The 21,611-nt window shown below is 42.5% G+C and overlaps 1 protein-coding gene and 1 long non-coding RNA gene across 10 annotated transcripts in view; one reads left to right on the top strand and one right to left on the bottom strand.

Annotated features, from left to right (window-relative positions):
- ZNF366 (zinc finger protein 366) overlaps positions 1-21,611 on the top strand; it is a 328,855-nt gene that overhangs the window by 238,864 nt on the left and 68,380 nt on the right. For 7 of the 9 annotated variants that reach the window (XM_060295874.1, XM_060295875.1, XM_060295881.1 and 4 more), the window contains 3 exons: positions 14,440-14,670; positions 15,096-15,394; positions 17,718-18,253. In XM_060295874.1, the coding sequence (XP_060151857.1) occupies positions 18,097-18,253 (157 nt within the window). In that variant the 5' untranslated portion in view covers positions 14,440-14,670; positions 15,096-15,394; positions 17,718-18,096. Of the gene's footprint in view, positions 1-11,930; positions 14,671-15,095; positions 15,395-17,717; positions 18,254-21,611 lie in introns of those variants that run through there. The other 2 variants (XM_060295882.1, XM_060295877.1) reach the window with 2 other exon arrangements.
- Positions 16,406-21,423, bottom strand: LOC132597071 (uncharacterized). The gene is made up of 3 exons (XR_009563385.1): positions 21,222-21,423; positions 20,833-21,007; positions 16,406-16,639 (listed from the first exon to the last, which is right to left on the bottom strand). It is a non-coding gene; the product is annotated as an uncharacterized lncRNA (long non-coding RNA).

Raw genomic sequence — 21,611 nt, 5'->3', positions numbered from 1 at the left:
TTTGATTTCCTCTGTGATTTCTTCAGTGATCTCTTGGTTATTTAGTAACATATTGTTTAGCCTCCATGTGTTTGTGTTTTTCACGGTTTTTTCCCTGTAATTGATTCTAATCTCATAGCGTTGTTGTCAGAAAAGTTACTTGATATGATTTCAATTTTCTTAAATTTACCAAGGCTTGATTTGTGAGCCAAGATGGATCTATCCTGGAGAATGTTCCATGTGCACTTGAGAAGACAGTGTAATCTGCTGGTTTTGGATGGAATGTCCTATAAATATCAATTAAATCTATCTGGTCTATTGTGTCATTTAAAGCTTGTGTTTCCTTATTAATTTTCTGTCTGGATGATCTATCCATTGGTGTAAGTGAGGTGTTAAAGTCCCCCACTATTACTGTGTTACTGTTGATTTCCTCTTTTATAGCTGTTAGCAGTTGCCCTAGGTATTGAGGTGCTCCTATGTTGTGTGCATTTATACTTATAATTGTTATATCTTCTTCTTGGATTGATCCCTTGATCATTATGTAGTGTCCTGCCTTGTCTCTTGTAACATTCCTTATGTAGTGTCCTGCCTTGTCTCTTGTAACATTCTTTATTTTAAACTCTATTTTTTCTGATATGAGTATTGCTACTCCAGCTTTCTTTTGATTTCCATTTGCATGGAATATCTTTTTCCATCCCCTCACTTTCTCTATGTGTCCCTATGTCTGAAATGAGTCTCTTGTAGACAACATATGTATGGATCTTGTTTTTGTATCCATTCAATGAGCCTGTGTCTTTTGGTTGGAGCATTTAATCCATTCACATTTAAGGTAATTACTGATATGTATATTCATATGACCATTTCCTTAATTTTTGGGGCTTTGTTTTTGTAGGTCCTTTTCTTCTCTTGTGTTTCTCACTTAGAGAAGTTCCTTTAGCATTTGTTATAGAGCTGGTTTGGTGGTGCTGAATTCTCTTACCTTTTGCTTGTCTGTAAAGCTTTTGATTTCTCCATTGAATCTGAATGAGATCCTTGCTGGGTAGAGTAATCTTGGTTGTAGGTTCTTCCCTTTCATCACTTTAAATATATCCTGCCACTCCCTTCTGGCTTGTAGAGTTTCTGCTGAGAAATCAACTGTTAGCCTTATGGGAGTTCCCTTGTATGTTATTTGTCATTTCTCCCTTGTTTCTTTCAATAATTTTTCTTTGTCTTTAATTTTTGTCAGTTTGATTACTATGTGTCTCGGCATATTTCTCCTTGGATTTATCCTGCCTGGGACTCTCTGTGCTTCCTGGACTTGGGTGGGTATTTCCTTTCCTGTGTTAGGAAAGTTTTGGGCTATAATTTCTTCAAATACTTTCTCACGTCCTTTCTCTCTCTCTTTTCCTTCTGGGACACCTATAATGTGAATGTTGTTGCATTTAATGTTGTCCCAGAGGTCTCTTAAGCTGTCTTTATTTCTTTTCATTCTTTTTTCTTTATTCTGTTCCGTGGCAGTGAATTCCACTATTCTGTCTTCCAGGTCACTTATCCATTCCTCTGCCTCAGTTATTCTGCTATTGATTCCTTCTAGTGTATTTTTCATTTCAGTTATTGTATTGTTCATCTCTATTTGTTTGTTCTTTAATTCTTCTAGGTGTTTGTTCTATAATTCTTCTAGGTCTTTGTTAAACATTTCTTGCATCTTCTCGATCTTTGCTTCCATTCTTTATCTGAGGTCCTGGATCATCTTCACTATCATTATTCTGAATTCTTTTTCTGGACGGTTTCCTATCTCTACTTCATTTAGTTGTTTTCCTGGGGTTTTATCTTGTTCCTTCATCTGGTACATAGCCCTCTGCCTTTTCATCTTGTCTGTCTTTCTGTGAATGTGGTTTTTGTTCCACAGGCTGCAGGATTGTAGTTCTTCTTGCTTCTGCTGTCTGCCTTCTGGTGGATGAGGCTATCTAGGAGGCTTGTGCAAGTGTCCTGATGGGAGGGACTTGTGGTGGGTAGAACTGGGTGTTGCTCTGGTGGACAGAGCTCAGTAAAACTTTAATCTGCTGATCTGTGGGGCTGGGTTCCCTCCCTGTTGGTTGTTTGGCCTGGGGTGACTCAACACTGGAGCCTACCTGGCTCTTTTGTGGGGCTAATGGCAGACTGTGGGAGGGCTCACTCCAAGGAGTACTTCCCAGAACTTCTGCTGCCAGCATCCTTGTCTTCACACTGAGACACAACCACCCCCACCTCTTCAGGAGACCCTCCAACACTAGCAGGTAGGTCTGGTTCAGTCTCCTATGGAGTCACTGCTCCTTCCCCTGGGTCCCCATGCCCACACTACTTTGTGTGTGCCCTCCAAGAGTGGAGTCTCTGTTTCCCCCAGTCCTGTCGAAGTCCTGCAATCAAATCCCACTAGCCTTCAAAGTCTGATTCTCTAGTAATTCCTCCTCCCGTTGCCAGACCCCCAGGTTGGGAAGTCTGACGTGGGGCTCAGAACTTTCATGCCAGTGGGTGGACTTCTGTGGTATAAGTGTTCTCCAGTTTGTGAGTCACCCACCCAGCAGTTATGGGAATTGATTTTATTGTGATTGTGCCCCTCCTACCGTCTCATTGTGGCTTCTCCTTTGTCTTTGGATGTGGGGTATCTTTTTTGGTGAGTTCCAGTGTCCTCCTGTCAATGATTGTTCAGCAGTTAGTTGTGATTCTGGTGCTCTTGCAATAGGGAGTGAGCACACATCCTTCTACTCTGCCATCTTGAACTAATCTCATGTGAAATAATTTTTTATCCTATCCTTGACATTATGAGCAAATGTTATAGGCAATCTTGATTCTGTTATGTTTCTCCAAAGAACATAGATTTTTTTTTTTTTAAGCAGGAAGAACCCGAGTCTAAAACATCAGTTCAGTGCTTTAGTCTTAGCAGCTGGGCTGCTTGGAGTTGGCCCTGCACATGAACAATTCAGAGGTCAGCCAGAAACGTAAGCAGAGTTTATAAGCAGTTTATAAGGGCTTCTCTTCTCTGACTCGGCCTCTGGAATTTCTCCTCTCCCTTTCAAGATGCTACAGTTGCCCTGAACTCGGCCCCCTGGTTCTTCAAGCATAAGATTACAGGTTTCTATGAGCTGCAGATTGGGGACTGGGTCTGCCCTCAGGCTAAAATTTGTAAAACAAAACAAAACAAAAGGGACTTCCCTCGTGACTCAATGGTTAAGAATCCGCCTGCCAGTGCAGGGGATATGGGTTCGAGCTCTGGTCCAGGAAGATGCCACAGAGCAACTAAGCCTGTGCACCACAACTACTGAGCCGGTTCTCTGCAACAAGAGAAACCACTGCAACGAGAAGCACACACACCGCAACGAAGAGTAGCCCCTGCTCGCCGTAGCTAGAGAAAGCCCACGTGCAGCAATGAAGATCCAGCACAGCCAAAAATAAAAATAAATTAATTAATTAATCAAAAAACAAGACAAAACAAAAAATAGGATGCTCACCCAGTGGCCTTCCCTTCTTCCAGATTTTATACCCTCTCCAACATCTGCCTGCTTTTTCTTACTCTTCAATGCTTTGAGGTAGTGGGTTCTTAATACCCTGTTACACGTTTATAGTTGTTATTTTCAGGGAGGTTGATTCAATAAGAGTGCCTCAGATATTGCTGGAAGTGGGCCCTGTCCTTGTGGGAGGTGTCCAGTTCCTATAACAATTCAAAGAAGATCAAAGAGGAGAAGAGATATAAATATAGGCTTTCTTATAGATCATATGATAACTCATGTATATGTGAGTCTCTGGAATGGCTTTCCCTGGAGTTTTTTTTGTTTTGTTTTGTTTTTAAGACTGCCTTACATTTAAACAAGTTAAAGTTAATTTCCTCTCAGAGGCCATTTGCCAGGACTTCTTGCCTACTTGCAGGAGAGTGCTCACAGAATCCTCCCACAGGCTAGGACTGGGTATGGAGAGTCAGCCTCCAGAACAACAGTCCTTTAGAAATGTGTCCCCGGAGGCAAACACAGACCAGGGACCTGCCTCCTCTGTGTGCTGGACTGGACTCTCCAGTGGCTGCCCCGCTCCCCGGAAATCCTGCCTCTCTGGGCACGTTTTGAGTGACTGATAATTGGTTCACCCAGCATCCAAAGTCACTCCGAGTGGCAGGAGTTCAAAACAGCTCTCCTGCTCAAGGAATGTTACCAGGCATCACAGACCCAGATTGGGACAGGAAGGACAAAGCGAATAGAGCCAATAGTGCCCCTCCCTGGGAGCACGTGTTTTTCTCGGAACCCTGTACACAACTTGGTGACTGGTTCTTATGCACAATATCATTAGACTGGAAAGACCCCTACTGGCATCTTTCCACCCACACTGAACAATGTAACACTTTCTTCTCCTCACCTTCTCCTCTGTTCTGCTGCAGGAGTATTACTTGGTTTTTCCAAAGGTCAGGCCTCAGCAAGTACACGGAGGGATGTTATCCCCATTCCCAGCATGTAATCCCCAATCCTTCCACCCCTACCACAAAGGAAAGACCCATCATGATTTACTCTTTGAAGCACAAGGCCACAATGAGGGCTCTATTGGAAAACAAGAAGTGGGAAGAATTGTTGAGCAAACAGTCAACAGCACCAACTTCACCTGGATATTTTGTATTAAACCTATTTAATGTTTTGAAGTCGTTGTTAAAAGGGACACCATGAATTTCATAATTTACTTGTTCTCAAACCTCACCGCACAAAGCGATCACGTAAGGGAGCTTTAGAAAATGTGATGCCAGGGTCCTTCCTCCAGAGATTCTGGGTTAATTGGTCTGGGGCACAGCCTGGGCATGGGAATCTTTAAAAGCTCTCCAGGTGATTCTAAAAACAGGAAAATCTGAGAAACATCATCATAGTACATCATTATTTTACACATTCTACATAAAAAACAGAACTAGATATGTAGTTGCAGTTAAAAGCTAATGTCAATAACGGTCAGTATCTGGTGTTTCTTATCTGCTGTAATTGTATGGACTGCCATGTGTATAAACAAGGTTAAAACTCAATTTTAGTGTTCAGAATAATCATGTGAGCCTCCCCACACACGCCCCCAACCAGCACTAATTCATAGGAAACCCTACGTCCCTCTCTAGACCTCCCCCTCATTCTGACCTTGGAATTGTCCAAGAAAACCTCTGCAGCTTACTCAGTCCAAAGGGCCATTCTGATTCTAAGCATCTCACAGAGAAAGAGATGTAGAATTTGTTCCCTTCTCCAGCAGGTCCTCTATCTTTTCCTGCCGTTCCTTCTGTTACTGCCACATGACACCCATTATTTAAGATAGGTTGATGCACTGTCTTTGGCTACCTTTGCTGGAAGCAACCAGCTATAGCTCTTCAGCTATTAGAGAAATAATAAAGTTACACTTCATCAGGCACCTACTGTGTCTGTTTATCTACACTTCCAAATCTCTAACTGAAAGAAAACATGAAAGGTTTTTTTGTTTGTTTTTTCAGTTTTGTTTTGTTAGCTGCTTAGATGGAACTTGAGCAGAAATGCTTCCTTTTAAAAGTAGCTACTGATTTCTTTGCCTGCCTGGGGCTTAAGTGTCCTCTCTCAATTATCCAAACATAAGATGAATTGGGACTTAATGCCCTGGAAGGTAAAATGACATTTATGGCCTAAAAAACAAGTTTCTGCCCACCCCAGTGGCCCTTGTTATGAAGAGGTGGCCCATAAAGAGTTAAAAAAAAATTGTAAGGGGGGAGATGAAGAAACTTACTGGGAAGAGAGATGTAAGATCTCTTCTGTTTTGAAGTCCAGTGTGATCCTGACTGAAGTACACACCAGCAGGAAAAGATATCGAGGGCTCTCTCAGGAAAGCCCACAGGGAAGGAGGAGGGTCTGGTTGGTGACCTGGGCTGAGTATCAGGCCTGGATGTCCTTGTGAAGAGACCTGGTCCAGGTCAGCACGTGGTTGAAGTTAGAACACATCCCCAGCTTCCCAGGTATAATGGACTCAACCAAAATGCTTATCTCGGGAGCCCCAGCAGGGGTCCCCACTTAGTCCATTTCCAATCCTGAATGCCCCAGTGAGAGAGTCAACCCAGTCCCCAGCGCAGCCTGCTGGAGAACCTAGATCAGCAGCCACTAGTCACACATGGCTTTTTTTAAAAAATTTATTCTATTGAAGTATAGCTGATTTACAATGTTGTATTTCTACTGCACAGCAAAGTGATTCAGTTATGCCTATATACATTCTTTTTCATATTCTTTTCCATTATGATGGCTTTTGAACTCTTAAAATGTGGGTAGTCTGAATAAAGATATGTGCTATAAGTGTAAAATGCAAACTGGATTTTGAAAACCATACAAAAAAAGATTGTAAGATATCTCAATAATTTTTATGTTGACTACATGTAGAAATGATAAATTTTTACATACATTTGGTTAAAAATACATTATTGAAGTTAATTTCATCCTAATGTGGCCACTAAAAAATATTCAGTGACATACATGGCCCATACTTGTGGCTTGCATTGTATTCAATATTTCTATTGGGCAGTGCTGGTCTAGATGATCCTGTTCTCAAGGCTGGAGCCATTTGGAAGCAGGGATTATCGGTTAGGATGCTTCAGTGTTCAAGTAGTAGCAACCTCAACTCAAAGTGATGTAAATAATAATGCGAAAACAGTCCGGGGCTGGGAAGCGCTGGGGTTGATTGTTGTTTTTCTTTTTCCTAAATTTATTTATTTTTATTTTTGGCTGCGTTGGGTCTTCGTTGCTGTGCGCGGGCTTTCTCTAGTTGCAGCGAGTGGGGGCTACTCTTCGTTGCAGTGCGCGGGCTTCTCACCACGGTGGCTCCTCTTGTTGCAGAGCACAGGCTCTAGGCATGCGGGCTTCAGTAGTTGTAGCACGTGAGCTCAGCAGTTGTGGCTCACAGGCTCTAGAGCACAGGCTTAGTAGTTGTGGCGCACAGGCTTAGTTGCTCCGCGACATGTGGGATCTTTCTGGACCAGGGCTTGAACCCGTGTCCCCTGCACTGGCAGGTGGATTCTTAACCACCGTGCCGCCGGGGAAGCCCCAGCACTGGGATTGCTAACACAGTAGCTCGGTGGCATCATTAGGACCTGGTGCTTCTCACTTTTCCACTTTACTCTGATCTGGCTCAGCTCAAGGGGAATGTATCTATGGAAGTCCCAAAAGTCACATGCAGACATTTTTAATGTCCAGAGGAAACAAAAGGGGAGGGGGGTGGTTACCTGTCTTATCTCTCTTCTTAGGAGTGAGGAAGTCTTCTCCAGATGTACCCTCCCTTCCCACCTTCCCCCTTGCCCTCTTATCTAACGGGCCAGAATTGGGTCACATAGTTCATGCTAAGCCACTCACCAGCTCAGTAATCGGATACTGCATGGCTTGAAGTAATCTGGAGTGAGACATCTGTTGGAAAGAGAACCAGGACCATGACAGGAAGAATGGCTATTTTGGACTAAACAACCCCTGACATTCTTGGACAATTCAGGGAGAGGGCACATGTCTCGCAAGGGTCATTACACATTCTGCTATCCCAGCTGAGCTGATTTAGCTTGAAATACAATAGAGCTGCTATTTTATTTGATCCCCAGGCTACTGAAGCTTAATAAATATGTTTACATAAATAGACCAACAAAGCAAATAAAATCCCATAGCTCAATGTGGTGGAAAGGAGAGAGCACTGTATCCTAATCAAGAGACCTGACTTTAATAACACCTTGCTGTGGCACCTGTGAAGGCTCAACGACCCTGTCTGGGCTTCAGCTTGTTAACCTTCCAAATCAATGTTCAAAGATTTTGAGTCAAGATAGCAAAATAATCACATGAATATTTCTCCCTGCTTTAATACATAGGAATGGTGATATAAATGGAATACAAAACATTAAAAAAATATGTCATACCAAAACATTCAGGACCCAATTTTAATGTGGAGGGGGACACAGGGGATGGTTTCCACATACCACCAGGCAATTTTGGGGACACGAGCTTAGTGTCCTGCACTCAATTCTGACACTGTGTACCCGAAGATAGTGTCAGATCCCACCAGTTAAGGGCTCAGTCCCACAAGACTGTCCACACCCCACTCGTGTCAGACACCACCTGAAAGTCCGAGTTGTCACCTGTGCTTCTGACCAAACTGCTAAGGCTCAGAGGTTCCCACCACCCCCTATTCAGGTTCCACTGATTTGCTAGAGTGACTCACAGAACTCAGGAAACCAGTTTACTTACTAGATTACTGGTTTATTATAAAAGGGCCTAAATCAGGAACAGCCAGATGGAAGAGACACATAGGACAAAGGTATGGGAAGAGTTTGAGGAGCTTCCCTGAATCTCAGTGTGTTCCTCAACTCGGAAGCTCTCCAAACCCTGGACTTCTGGGTTTTTACGGAGGCTTTATTACATAGGTATGATTGTTTAAGTCATTGGCCATTGGTGACTGATTCAACCTCCAGTGTCTTCCTTCCCTGGGAGTGGGACTGAAAGTTCCAGCCCTCTCACCACATGGTTGGCTTTACTGGCAACCAGCCCCCATCCTTAGGTGCCTCCAAAAGTCAAATCCTTAACATCACAAAAGACACCTTTCCGCCCACACCACTTCGGAAATTCCAAGGGTTTTAGGAGCTCTGTGTCAGAAACAGTGGAGGAAGACCAAATATACATGTTTCTTATTACAAATCACAATATCACTCATACTCAGAAACTAAAGGAAAAATCTCATTTTAAAATTAAAAATAGCAAATGTTTGGAAAGTTGAAGTCATGGAGCACGTGGAAAGTAGGTTCTGTCAGAGTTCCGCTGGAAATGGGGCTAAGTGGACTGTATGCATCATGGTGGACCAGGTTTTCTGAGTTAAGCTGGGTGCTGAGACAGCACATCCACAAGGGAACTGGGACTGAAATAACCCTGCCTGACCACCCAGCAATGGCTAGACATGTTCCACTTGCCTAGAGGACTCAGACTGGAACTGGAGTCTCTGTGTGGCTTCAGAGCCACTACACCACAGTGCTCACCCCTTCTGGTCGAAGGACCTGTGGCTACTCAGTTCCCAGGTAGCCCTAGGATTCATGTCATTCTCAAGGTCAGCCCCAGGGATCTGGGTTTTAACTAGCCCTGGGGTCTCCAGATTTCTCTGTGTAGTGCCCACTCCCTACCCCCACCCCACCTCCAAAATATCTGTTTACTAATTATACACACAAACAATCATATTAGCTTATTATAAAACAAATGCAAAAGAAATTTTAAAAGGATGGGAAAAATTGTAATAAATCATACTTTAAGGTTTCCTGCTCACTGCAGTGGCCCTATTTGATCATGAGCGGCTATCAGCTGATATTAGTTGAGGTTTTCCTTATTGACATAAGGTATAAATCTGTATTTCAAAAAGCTTTCTTGATAGTATTTTCAGCAAGCCTCTTTGCAGATCTGAATAATTATTTTGTTTTTACTTTGTAATGTGGATGAAGGTGCAGGAAAAAGGTCAGCTCTGCCATTTTCTTGCTCTTTGCTTAAGCTTGTACTATTAATATTCTATTCAGTTTGTAATTTTTTGGCAGGAATATTTTTAAGCCAATTGTTCAAATTGTTAGTTGGCAACATACAAGCTGTATTATGTTACAATACACCGAAAGCCGATGAAGGAATGATGGTATTCGGGTGAACCCCTTTCCATTGTGGAATTCCCAGTTTTCCCTCAGGATAACTCCAGCTCTGTTTGTGACCTGTGACAATCTTACATATGAACCAAGTGAGGGCACCAGTGTGATTAGGTATACTAAATGTTGATAAATCTAAATTTCTTATGGAGGAGGATGAATATAAGTTTCTTTGGGAGTTCTGCCCAGCCTTCTTTAGAGACCAATGAGTTGCATCGTTCATTTGCTAACTCAAGTTGGAGATTCTGTCAAGAGTATGAACAGTCATTTAAAGGGTGTTTATGCTACCTTTAACTAAGGCCTCTCCACCTCTAAATATACCATTTCCGTATGCCATCTCAGATATCTTCTTGCCCAGTAGCTGACAAGGGCTTAAGAGAATTCAATTTTATCTCAGCAGAGGGCGTCCCTTCCTTCTAGGAATGTAGCAAGCCCTTAGCAACAGGAGGCTGTCTTAAGACCTAGGACCTATGAAAAGGTCATGAGAGCAGTCTCTACATCTGTAAGGGCTGAATGGAGCTCACTCTCTATTCATTATTCATTTCTTGGGGGAACCGAAGTCCAGAGAACTGCTCAGAATTCCATGGCTAGCTGATAACTAAACCAGCACCTGAATTCAAGTTTCCCACACTCTGCCCAGTGCACTCTCTAATATTCTTCACAGCCCTCTTATGTGTACTTGTTAAGCAATAGTAATGCCAGCCCATTTTCATTTAATGTAATTACTGATATATTTGAGTTTTAATCCATCATCTTATTTCATGATTTCACTATGTCCAACCTCTTCTATGATTCTTTGTCTTTTGTTTTCTGACTCCTTTTGGATTGACTAAGATCTATTATTATTTTTTCTTATTTACTATTTTGGAAGATTTACACTAGTTACCTCTTCTTTCAGTGTTAAAAGCTTAGAAACTACTTTTTTAATATTTATTATTTTATTTTTAACCTTGCATTGTTAACTTATCTAAGTCTAGTATAAATATTGATCTTTATCACTGACCTATACAATTCAGAAACATAAGCACACTTTAACCCCATTTACCCGCATCCTAACTCATTTGCTATTGTTGTCAAAATTTTAAATTCTATATAATTTTAAAACTCCATAGATACTTTAATTTTTTTTTGTTCTTCATATTTTTCTGTATCCCAAACTTTCCATCTGGATCATTTTTTAGAATTCTAACATACATCTTTTAGAATTTCCCAAACTCTCTCTTTAAAAAAGTCTTCATTCATCTTTATTATTGAGTGCTCCCTCTCTCTCTCTCTCTCTACATATATATATATATATATATATATATATATATATGAAATAGAATGCTAAGCAGGCTATTGTTTTCTTTCTGCCTGTTGATGATTCCATTTTACTATCTTGTGCCTTCCATTATTGATTTTCAGAAGTCAGCTGTCAATTTAACTTTACATCTTTGAAGGCATTATGTCCTTTTCCCTATGGCTATTTTTAACGTATGGTATATATACAGTTCCGTTTCTTTGGCTTGCTATGGTTTTACTCTGATGTGTCTGGAAGTGCTGAGTGGATACAATGTGTAGAAACAATTAGGCTTCTTGAATCTATGGATTGATGTCTTTCATCAGTTCTGAATATTCTCAGTTATTATATCTTAAAAAATTATTACCTTTGGCTCTCTCTCTTCCTCAAGCATAAAACCTTCTTTAAACAAAAGTCTCCCTCTTGCTCTCTTCTTCAAACATAGCAAGGTGGTTTTATAGTTTGTGGCTAATGATTTCAACAGATATTAACTCCAGTGCTTATGAGCCTATTTTAATTTTCTGTTTTTTCTGCTGGTTCTTGCTCAATGTATTTTGTTTCCCTGTATGACTATTGATTTTTGATAGTGGTTGGACCTTGTACTTCAAAAATCATTTGTAAGAATAATTTGAGGCTTAGTATTATAGCATCTTCTTCCAAACAGGATTTTCATTTGCCTCTGCCAGACACCTGAGGTCCTACCAGTCTGGATCCATCTCAAACCAAGTTCAAGGCTGAGGTTCCTTGGACCACCCAGATAACATGAAGCCAGAAGGAAATTATGTGCAAGGATTGGTTTACTCATGATTCACCTTACCTGAAGCTGCAACTCTTTGGGACCCCAGTTTAAAGTGGAGGTAGTTTATTAGAATTTCTACCTCTGGTAGGTTGCATGTCTTGCCTTTTGCTCCCTGGCCCCAGAAATTTGTCGAAAGTATAGCTCAGTTTTGCAGCTGTTTCTTTAGGACTGGCAAATGCTCTTAGGGAGAAATTAGATTTGAATATCAGTCCTGTTCTCTGAGTTCTTAACTTCCAGATTTTGGCTTTTAAGCTCCTCACTACTTGGTTAACATTTTGATGCTTTTAAGTAAATATTTTTTATATTTTATACAGTTTTTTAGGTTTCCTTAGTGGGAGGGTTGGTCTAAATTTCCTAGTCATCAATTATAGGGAGTAAAAGTTACAATTTATATATTCATCAGAGGAAAGAAATTTTTTCATAGTCTTCTATCTCTACTTCATGCTTACCAGTTTGTTAGTTCCTATAAAGCACTTTACACATGCCAAGGATGTAATATATTCTGTAGAACCAAAATTACAATGTAGGACTCATCAAATCCTTTAAAAGAACCCAATCTGGTATGAAATAAAATAGTTCATAAAACAATTTGACTACTTCTGGCCTTTGAAATTCTGTATGATAAACTTGTGCCCCACCAACTCATAAGAATATAATGGAAGATCCAGTGATCCATATATAACATATGCACAAAATATATACTTATTGAGGGCACTTGATCTTCCCACTGAATGAAAATCTTTCCCCCTTACCTTGCCTCTTTCAGATATTTCCTCTATCCTCACCTTCTCAATGAAGCCTTCCCTAAACATCTCATTTGAAATTGAGAACTCCCCCCATTCCCACACTTCTTTTTTTTAAATATAAATTTATTTATTTATTTTTGGCTGTGTTGGGTCTTTGTTGCTGTGCGTGGGCTTTCTTTAGTTGTCGCAAAGGGGGCTACTCTTTCGTTGCAGTGGGTGGGCTTCTCATTGTGGTGGTTTCTCTTGTTGCAGAGCACAGGCTCCAGGTGTGTGGGCTTCAGTAGTTGTGGCACGCAGGCTCAGTAGTTGTGGTGCACGGGCTTAGTTGCTCTGCGGCATGTGGGATCTTTCCAGACCAGGGCTCGTACCTGCGTCCCCTGCAATGGCAGGCAGATTCTTAACCACTGTGCCACCAGGGAAGTCCCTATTCCTACACTTCTTAATCTCTTCCTGTCCTGTTCTTCTCTCCATCACCCTCCACCATATTACATACTATATATTATATATCCTGGCTCTATTTATCACTGCCTCTACAATCTTGATAAATCTGCTTAACCTCTCAATTCTTTGATTTTTATAGATGTAAAATTGAACTAAGAAAATTATCTCACCATTCTTCGTATGGATGTTTCACGGATGAGTATGGTGATAGATCAGAAAATGATTCTTAAAAAACTATTTAAAAAAATGAAAATTCTAGAACTGAAAATTGCAATATCCAAAAAAAAAATTTACTGGTTGTGCTTAACAGTAAATTAGAGAGAAAAGAAAAAAAATCAGTGCACTTTAAAAATAGTTCAATAGAAACTATCCAATATGAAGAACAGACAGAAGAGAGATTAAAAAAAAAATGAGCAGATCCACAGGGACCTGTGGACAGTATCAAAAGGTCTAATATATGTGCAATTGGAGTTTCTGAGGGAGAACAGAAAAAAAATGGTACAGCAAAGAATATTAAAAAAAAAAAGAATAGATAAAAAATGTACAAATTTGGAGAACGAGATGAATTTATGGACTTAGGAAGGAGGGCAGACTTCTCACAGGATAGATTTAAAAACACACACACACATGCCCAGGCCTATCGGAGTCAAACTGCTAAAAACCAAAGTTTAGGAGAAAAATCTTGAAGAACCCAAAGGATTTTGTTACAGACTCATTCCACACCAAGTAAAATACTGCAGCTAACGTTTAGTGGACTTGGAGTACTGAGAGGAATATTTCAGGGGAGGAGAAATTGCTGCTTTTCTCTACAGCACATCCTTTATGTGAGAAGTTCATTGACGATGAGTGCCAGGTAGGATGGAGGTTGGTGGCTGGAAAAGAGATTAGCAGCCCTTCATTTCGATTTTGGTTGGGTAAGGTCTTCTGGAGGGAGCAGGATGCTGCAGGCTCTCTGGAAGACATAAAGATTTTGACCCAAATGACTCTAAAATCAGGGAAAGAGAAGTGAGATCCTCATGGTAAACTTGTGAATGGTCTGAACAGAAAGTCTAGAGCTTCTTGGAGCCAGGGGAATTTTTGAAGTGGAGTTAGAGAAAAGAAATTTGGGGGAAATGGGAAAGACCCAGAAGATTTTGATTATTTGACAGCATTTGTTCCCTTAGCGTGATTTTCTTCCTTTCTCTCACAATTTAGTCTAACCCTTCTTGGGGCGGGTAGGTCTCATGAGCAAGCGCTTTGAAAATACGAAGGCAGATTCCTTCCCTTCCCTTCCACAAATAAATCATGCAGTTCTGGAAGTAGCTGTAGAGAAATCAGTTTTCTGGGGCAGAATTTTGGCCCTGTTTTGGCAAATGTGGCCCCTTTAGTTCATGAAGGATGATTTTAATGACCGAAAACAAATAAGACCCCCAAATGTAAACCCAAGGTTTGCTGCTTGTTATAATTGTATTTTCCATACTAGACTGGAAATAAAGTCATGGTGGTTTTGTTTGTAATGTAAGCCTCTTTTTCTCTTTTTGTTCCCCTTTTCCGGTCCTATCGGCCATCCCTCACTGTCTCTGTGCTTTAGGATCAATATCCCTGAGGGAAGGGAGGAATAGGTGAAGTTCAAGAAATAGCTGAAGGCGGGTTGCCTGATGTGGAGGCAAGGACCCAGTGTCGGTCCCGGGGCTGTGCATGGCGGGGAAGGTGCATCTCCGCAGCGTCGTGGCAAGTCTTCCAGACCTGTCTGCAGCTCTTCCTGTAACCAAGAGGCCTTTTCCTGTGTTTGAACTCACCACCAATGGCTGTCCTACCAAAGGTAAACAGCTGCTCTTTTTCCAAAAGAAAGCTTTTAACTTTTCTTCTGGAGGAGACAGAAGAGGGTTGTTTGAGGACTGGGCGGAGGAGGAGCATCGGGCGGGGAGGTGGGGGTGGTGGTGAGACCAGAGGAAGCCCAAGTGACCCCAAGCCCTGCCCTGCCTGTTTTTCTTTGTTTCTTCCTTTCTTCCTCCCTTTCTTTCTTTCTTTCTTTCTTTCTTTCTTTATTTCTCTCTCTCTCTCTCTTTCTTTCTCTCTCTCTCTCTCGCTCGCTCACTCGCTCTTTCTTTCTTTCTCTCTCTCTCTTTCTTTCTCTCCTCTCTCTCTCTCTTTTCCTTTCTTTCTCTCTCTCTCTCTTTCTTTCTCTTTCTTTCCTTCTTTCCTTCTTTCTTTTTTCTCTTCACCTCCCTCATTATTTTTGGCTAGCTCCTTTGTGCAGGCCGCCTTCTGTTCACCGACAGCTGCTTTGAGCATCTGTCAGAGCAGCTCATCTGCCAGGCTGTGCGCCTCTGGTCACATCGCTCTGAGGCCTCCTGTTTGTCAGCTTCAAAGTGCCTCACAAGTGGTGACTTGCCTCCTTCCGGGTGGATGTCAAAAGAAGGGGAAGCCTGGACATACTCATGACACCGCTGGAATTAAGTCTGGAAGCTTCTTTCTCATTTTGCAGAAGAAGCAATCAGGACCAAAGAAGAGCGGTTGAAAACCACTGCCGGGCCTTGTGGCCAGTAAGTGGAAGAACGGGGGGCCCAGGTCTGCTCGCGTTTAGTTCCAAGGGGTTCTTGCCAGGCCTCCCATTTAGAACTGTGTTTCTCAGGCAGTCAGCCTGCCTCAAAAGCACCTCAGTGATGGTGACATCTGAGAGGGGATGGGGGAAAGGAGGAGAATACTTACTGGATGGAACTCCACCCTCCTCCTTCAATGGAGTCTCTTCTCTTTGGTCTCATCCACTCATTCACTCATTCATTCATTTAACAAATGTCTGTTGAGCAGCTTCCATGTGCCAGTGACTTCCAGACACTGGAGATACAGCAAGGAACCAGCGAAGCCTGGGTTCCCACGAAACTTATATTCTGTTTTCTGTATTAGTTTCTAAGTAAAATTACTTTTTGGTCAAAGGGTTCTGTCCATTTTTTTTTTCTTTTAAAGCAAATAAAATCTTTCCAATATCTAGCTTTCGAAGCATTAACTGGTACCTATCAAACACTCACAACATTAAGTAGAGATTTTGCCACTACATAAAACAAATCAGCTGCTGATCTTCCAGACTCTGACAGTTTAAAATCTATCAAAAAAAGACACCTAAAAAGAAAACTTGCCCAAGACACTATCACTCACTGACAAATGTGGGAGTGAAATAAAGAAACAAATTGATGGTATAGATGTTGAGCTGAACTCTTATAGTCCATTATATTGGTACCAGGGGTCACTAGTACATTCTCTTCTCAAGAATTCCATGTAGAATAGGATAAGCATGTGATCCTTTAAAGTTGACCCCCTTTGTTTGGTGGTGAGTGGAGGTGGACGTAACAGTTAACAGCCTTGTTGAGTTTCAGAGTCAAACTGTGATTGCCACCAGCAAATATTCCTACCTGGGAGTTTTGGTTTGAAAAGGTTAAGGCCAAAAGTCGTAAACTAAGCGGGCTTCCTGATGCTAATGTATTAATTATCTTTTGGGGTATAACAAATTACTCCAAAGCCTAGTGGCTTAAAAAAACAAACGTTTATTATCTCACAGTTTCTACGGGTCAGGAGTTGAGGGACAGCTTAGCTAGGTGGTTTGGCTTAGGATCTCTGGTGAGGTTGCCGTCGGAATGTGGCAGGGCCTTCAGTCATCTGAAGGCTCGATTGGACTGGATGATCCATTGCTGAGATCACAGCAGGAGGCCTCCGTCCCTGTCCATGTGGCCCTTTCCACAGGTTGCTTAAGGGTCTTCATGGCATGGCAGCTGACCTCCCCCAGAGCAAGTAATCTGAGAGTGAGGGAAAAGAAAGCCTTAGTGCCTTTTGTGCCCTGGTCTCCTAAGTCACTCCACATCACTTCTGCCTTATTCTAGTGTCGGGAACAAATCACGAAGTCTACGTGGTTAGAATTAGACTCTGTCTTTCAAAGAGAAGAGTAAAGAATCTGTGGGCATAGTTTAAAACCGTCAAATTTAGACTCCCTTCAGATTTAAATTTTACTTTTTCATGTAGAGTCTTAAACAAATCACATTTCATTTGTGAATACTTCACTGTATATTTAAAAAGCAAACCACCACACCATTATCACACCCCAAATGATGAATAATAATTCCTTAATTTCTTTTAAAAATAGTCTCTTTTCAATTCTAAAATTTTAAAATCAAGAAATTCCACGTTAGAAGTTCAGATGTTCAGCTTATTTTTTAAAAAATAAGATGGTCTGGGTCACACTAGGCCTATGTTCTCACATGGTCACAAACAACTCTAGGTGGGATATGAACTCTTCGATTTGCCTTGATCCCCACCACACCCTATTGCATTTCACATGGGGCACTGGTTAAATGAACCTGCTTGGTTCATTTAACATTTGAGTTTACCCCTGGTCTAGGTCCAAGGAGGCTGAAACGTGTGGCAATGGGGTTGAAGAAGGGGGTAGCTTGACCCCTGGTGTGAGTTGGATCCGAGAAGATTAGGAAAGAAGACAGGTTGCAGCAACCTTGGGTCTCATCTATGTAGGGTTGTAAAGATGACAAGGATAACCATAGAGATCTGGTCAATATGGCCTCGGAAGTTTGGGTGGACGTTCCTGTGACTGCACTTGGCACTGAGGGTGTAGAGGCACGAGCAGAGCCAGCCACCTCTGAGGGGACCATGAATCAGCCAACATGGATCAAGCCTCAGTGCTATTTTCTTAGGGCTGTGAAAGTCCTGGGTCTGGTACAACCTAAGGAAGAGTGTGAGAGTCATGAAAAATAATGATATAGAGCTGTTAGCCAACTTTACCAAGGAGGGGGAACTTTAATCACACTTCATGTAATGTATAAAAATAAAGTTATTTCTTGCCTCTTGTGTGCCACTGAAACATAGGGTCTTAGGGTGCTTGGAGAGAGCCTGTAAGTAGAAGAAAAGGCCTTTATGACCACTCTGGAGGAAGACTGTGGAAAAATGAGCCCTACTGAATAATGGAAGTGAGTACTGGAGGAGGATGCTTGCTCACCTCTGGCCTGACAAGAAACCCACAGGTGCTTTTTAATACAACTACTGCCATTCCCCAACTTAAAAATCCTCATTTGCTTCTATCAGATATTTGGAGCTCAGAATACATTTTCCTGTAGAAACCATGTGTTCCTTGGTGATTAAGTCCAGAGGCCAGTTCTTAAGATTTAGTCCTGTAACTAAATCATAACCCTATCCATCTACCACATCTAACAGACTTTCCTTAGAGAATTTCAGCCCGGGTCCTAACATGGAATACCTAGAGTACATTTTCCCCAATCCTATTAGTTCAAACCCTGAGTTCCGCTCTATCCCTCAGACTCATCCCTCCTGGGCCAGCTTTGAGAACGCTACCAGCTTTTCAGGAGCAGCATGGGTGTGTGCTGGAGAAAAGGGAGCTCTGTTGGGTGAGTATTAAGAAATGCAGGCACAGGATACACGTGAGGACGGTGACAGTAAGGCAAGCCGACCAAGAGGCTAGGGTGGAGCAAAGGCGGGTAGGTACTCAGGTTTGGAATCTCTGGAGATTGGGGGTGGGGGTGGGTACATGGTAGAAGGTGCTGCTGTTCAAAAGCATGAATCTTTCATGAGCCAGCTGTTTGCGTGCCAGGCACTGCCTATATTCACTCTCCAGTAAACCCTTGCCACACAGTGTGTGAGGGTGACGCTCAGACTTTACCACCCACGACCTCTCTAGGCACCAACACATCCACCTGCAGCTCCTGACGGCCCTTCTCGACACAACCAGATTTAGGCTAGACTTTACAACTCTTCATCTGCTTCCACTCTTGCTCCTCCACAAGCCATTCTTTGCACAGTGAGCAACACAGGCTTTCTGAAATGCAAATCTGATCATGTCCTTCTTCTGTGTAAAATCTTTAATGGTTTCCCAACCATCTTAGGATCAAGTTCAGAATCTGAACTCGGACCCCCCAGCTGCCCGTTGCAGGAGCTGCTGCCTCCCCTCCTTGCCTGGCACATGCCTGCTCATTCTTCAGGTCTCAGTTTATGTTTCATTTTCTTAAGAAGACTTTCCCTGACCTTTTGTACAGATTTGGTACCTGACTATATGCTCTCCTAACTCTTAGGTTTCCTTCTCAGAGCAGTGACTGCAATTGTAATTGTTCAGATACCCAAGCATGATTTATTTAATTGAAAGTGTCTCTCTCTGCCAGGAAGTAAAATTCATAAGTGCCTTGCCCACTCCTAGCATGGAGCCGTCTGGTCCATGAGACATGCTCACTAAATGGTTGCAGAATGCGCCTCTGTGCTGTACACTTTTACCTTTTATATTATACAGCATGTTCTCCAATTCTAGGGACCAGTTTTTACTGTGCGACAGGCAGTGTTTGTTAGCTTTTGGTTGAAATAGAGCTCTGAGCCAGAATTCCCTGGGTTTGGAATCTTACTGATTGTGTGATACTGGGAAGTAGTGTAACGTCTCCATGCTTCAGTTTCCTCATCTGTTAAAAAAGAGGAGGAGATAAAGGGCAACAATAGCACCTACTTCAGAGGACTGTGGTGACGATTAAATAAGTTGTGACGTGTAGTATGTTTAGAACAGTGCCTCACACATGGTAAGTGTATGAAAGATTTTAGCTCCTCTTCCTCTTTACTCCTAAGAATATGAAAAATAGATGTTATGTTATTATCCCCACTTGTCAGATGAGGAAACTAGATGCATAAAACAGGCTTTCTTTAGTAACTTGTTTATAATCCTTCATATCGTTTTTTCATGCTAAAAAAAAAAAACTAAAAAGAAAGAAAGAAATGAATGTTCTCACGTTTTGGGAGTTGGGACTTGGAGGATATTAGGGCCTGGCAAGATGAAGAGAATAAATCAAAGAAACAAAGGAAGTTTCAAAGCTGTTTCAGGCTCAGGACTTGGCCCTCTCCTTGCATGTTAGTCTAATGCGTGAGAAGCCTACACGAGGGAGGGGAGACCCAACTGGCACAGAGTCTGGAAGGGAGTTGGCGAGTCCATGGAGAGTGACTCAGAGCAGCAGGGACCAGCATCTCCAGGTCATAGCAGGAAGTGAGAGCCGTGGCTCCCAATCCGTTCTGAAACGACTCAGGAACTCTGCCAGGGTCTCCAAAGCCATCACCATGTCTTCAAACCAAATCCACTTGAATTAAAGAAAAAAAAAACTATGCCATGCGTCCCATGTGAGAGGAAGTAGGTGCAAAGAAACCAAACAAAAGGTTGTGAATCACTGGAGTGGACAATCTTCCTGGAGAGAGGGGAGTCCTGCACCAGGCTTTAAAAAGACATCTGGCAGCGACAGGAATATTCCTGGCAGCCTGTTGTTAATGGCCCCGAAATAGAAACAACCCAAATATCATCTTCAGTAGAGTGGATATGTAAATTGTGGTACAGTCACAGAATGAAGTATTCTCCAGCGATGACAGTGATTGAGCCATAAGTACACTCAACAGTAGGGGCGAATCTTACAAATATAACACAAAACAGAAAGTACAATTTGGTGCCATTTGTTATGTAAACCAGGTAATATCATCTACGTCAGGTTCGAGAATTTAGGGCCATGTGACCCTTGAGGAGAGGTAGAAGGCTGGAGGGCCACAGGGTGTCTCCTCTTAGGTTTCTGTTATTCAGATGTGTTGGTTTTATAAAAATTCACTGATGTATACACTTACTTTTTTGTGCACTGCTCTAAACATATGTTATATTTCAATTCGTTCTTCACTTCCCCGCCCTCCATGGCCAGGCGTCAAATTAGTCCTGGGTGAACACATAGCCCTAGAGCTCTGGATATTCAGAAGTGGGAGACGTACCAGTCAGGACGCTTCAGAAGTGGGAAGCGTTCTGAGTAGAGCTAATGTTTCTGCAGTGCTGGTTCTGAGTCTTGGGTCACTGCTTTTGCCTCACTGAATTTTAACCTTGGTGTTTCTCCTTGTCCCCTGATCTTGTAGCCCTCTCTTTCTAATCAAATGATCTCTATAATATCGAGTGCAATGTGGAGCTCACCTGTTGGGTCAGAGGCCCGGCCATAGTCCAGTTCTACACGAGCCTTTCCTCAGTTGTCTGCAGTACAAACATCCATTCCCTTCACTTTCCTTCAGAATCTGAATAAATCCTGAGATGGCTGGAGAGGAAGCTTCATCAGCCTGAGTGACCTGATGAGAAATCTCTTCCGTGAAACCTGATGGGAGGGACTTAGGAATTTCAGCTTCTAGACACCCAGTGGGTGATTTTACATGTAGTAGGGGATCATCTTCTTATGATTGGCAGAGCAGGGAAAGAGGGAGAAGCCCGTTCTATGCATCTCACAGGAGGGTTACAACGAGCTCTGTGAATGGAACAGCTGGGCACAGGCAGGGCTGAGAATCCCTTTTGAAAAACCGTGGCTGACTTACCTAAGACCCATGCTGCTTCCCAGTATTTTGAAAACACTAGAAATCACCTTCCAGCTTTTCCAGAGGTGAAGTCACAAGCTCCCAGCTGGATGCAGCTCCACGACATCAAAGCCGTCCAGCTCGGATGGCACATGTCCCCATCCAGGCTGTCCTTGGGCGGGTCCGCTGGCTTGGAGAAAACAACACGCCTCAACGTGACAGTCCCCACATTCTGCAGACTTGAAAGGGAAATCCTCTGGATTCTGACTGGGCTCCTGGGGCTCAGCCCTGGCTCTGCCCCGAGGCTGCAAGAGGAATACGAACAAGGAAAGGGCTGCGTGTTGCTGTCATCGCTTCTCCAGGTGATCAGACACGTTTGCAGCCCGGTCTTCTTTGGTCTTCACGTCCCCT

The sequence above is a fragment of the Globicephala melas genome, chromosome 3, assembly GCF_963455315.2.
Source record: "Globicephala melas chromosome 3, mGloMel1.2, whole genome shotgun sequence".
In the NCBI taxonomy this organism is placed as follows: domain Eukaryota; kingdom Metazoa; phylum Chordata; class Mammalia; order Artiodactyla; family Delphinidae; genus Globicephala; species Globicephala melas.
This window is presented reverse-complemented; position numbering and strand designations above follow the sequence as displayed.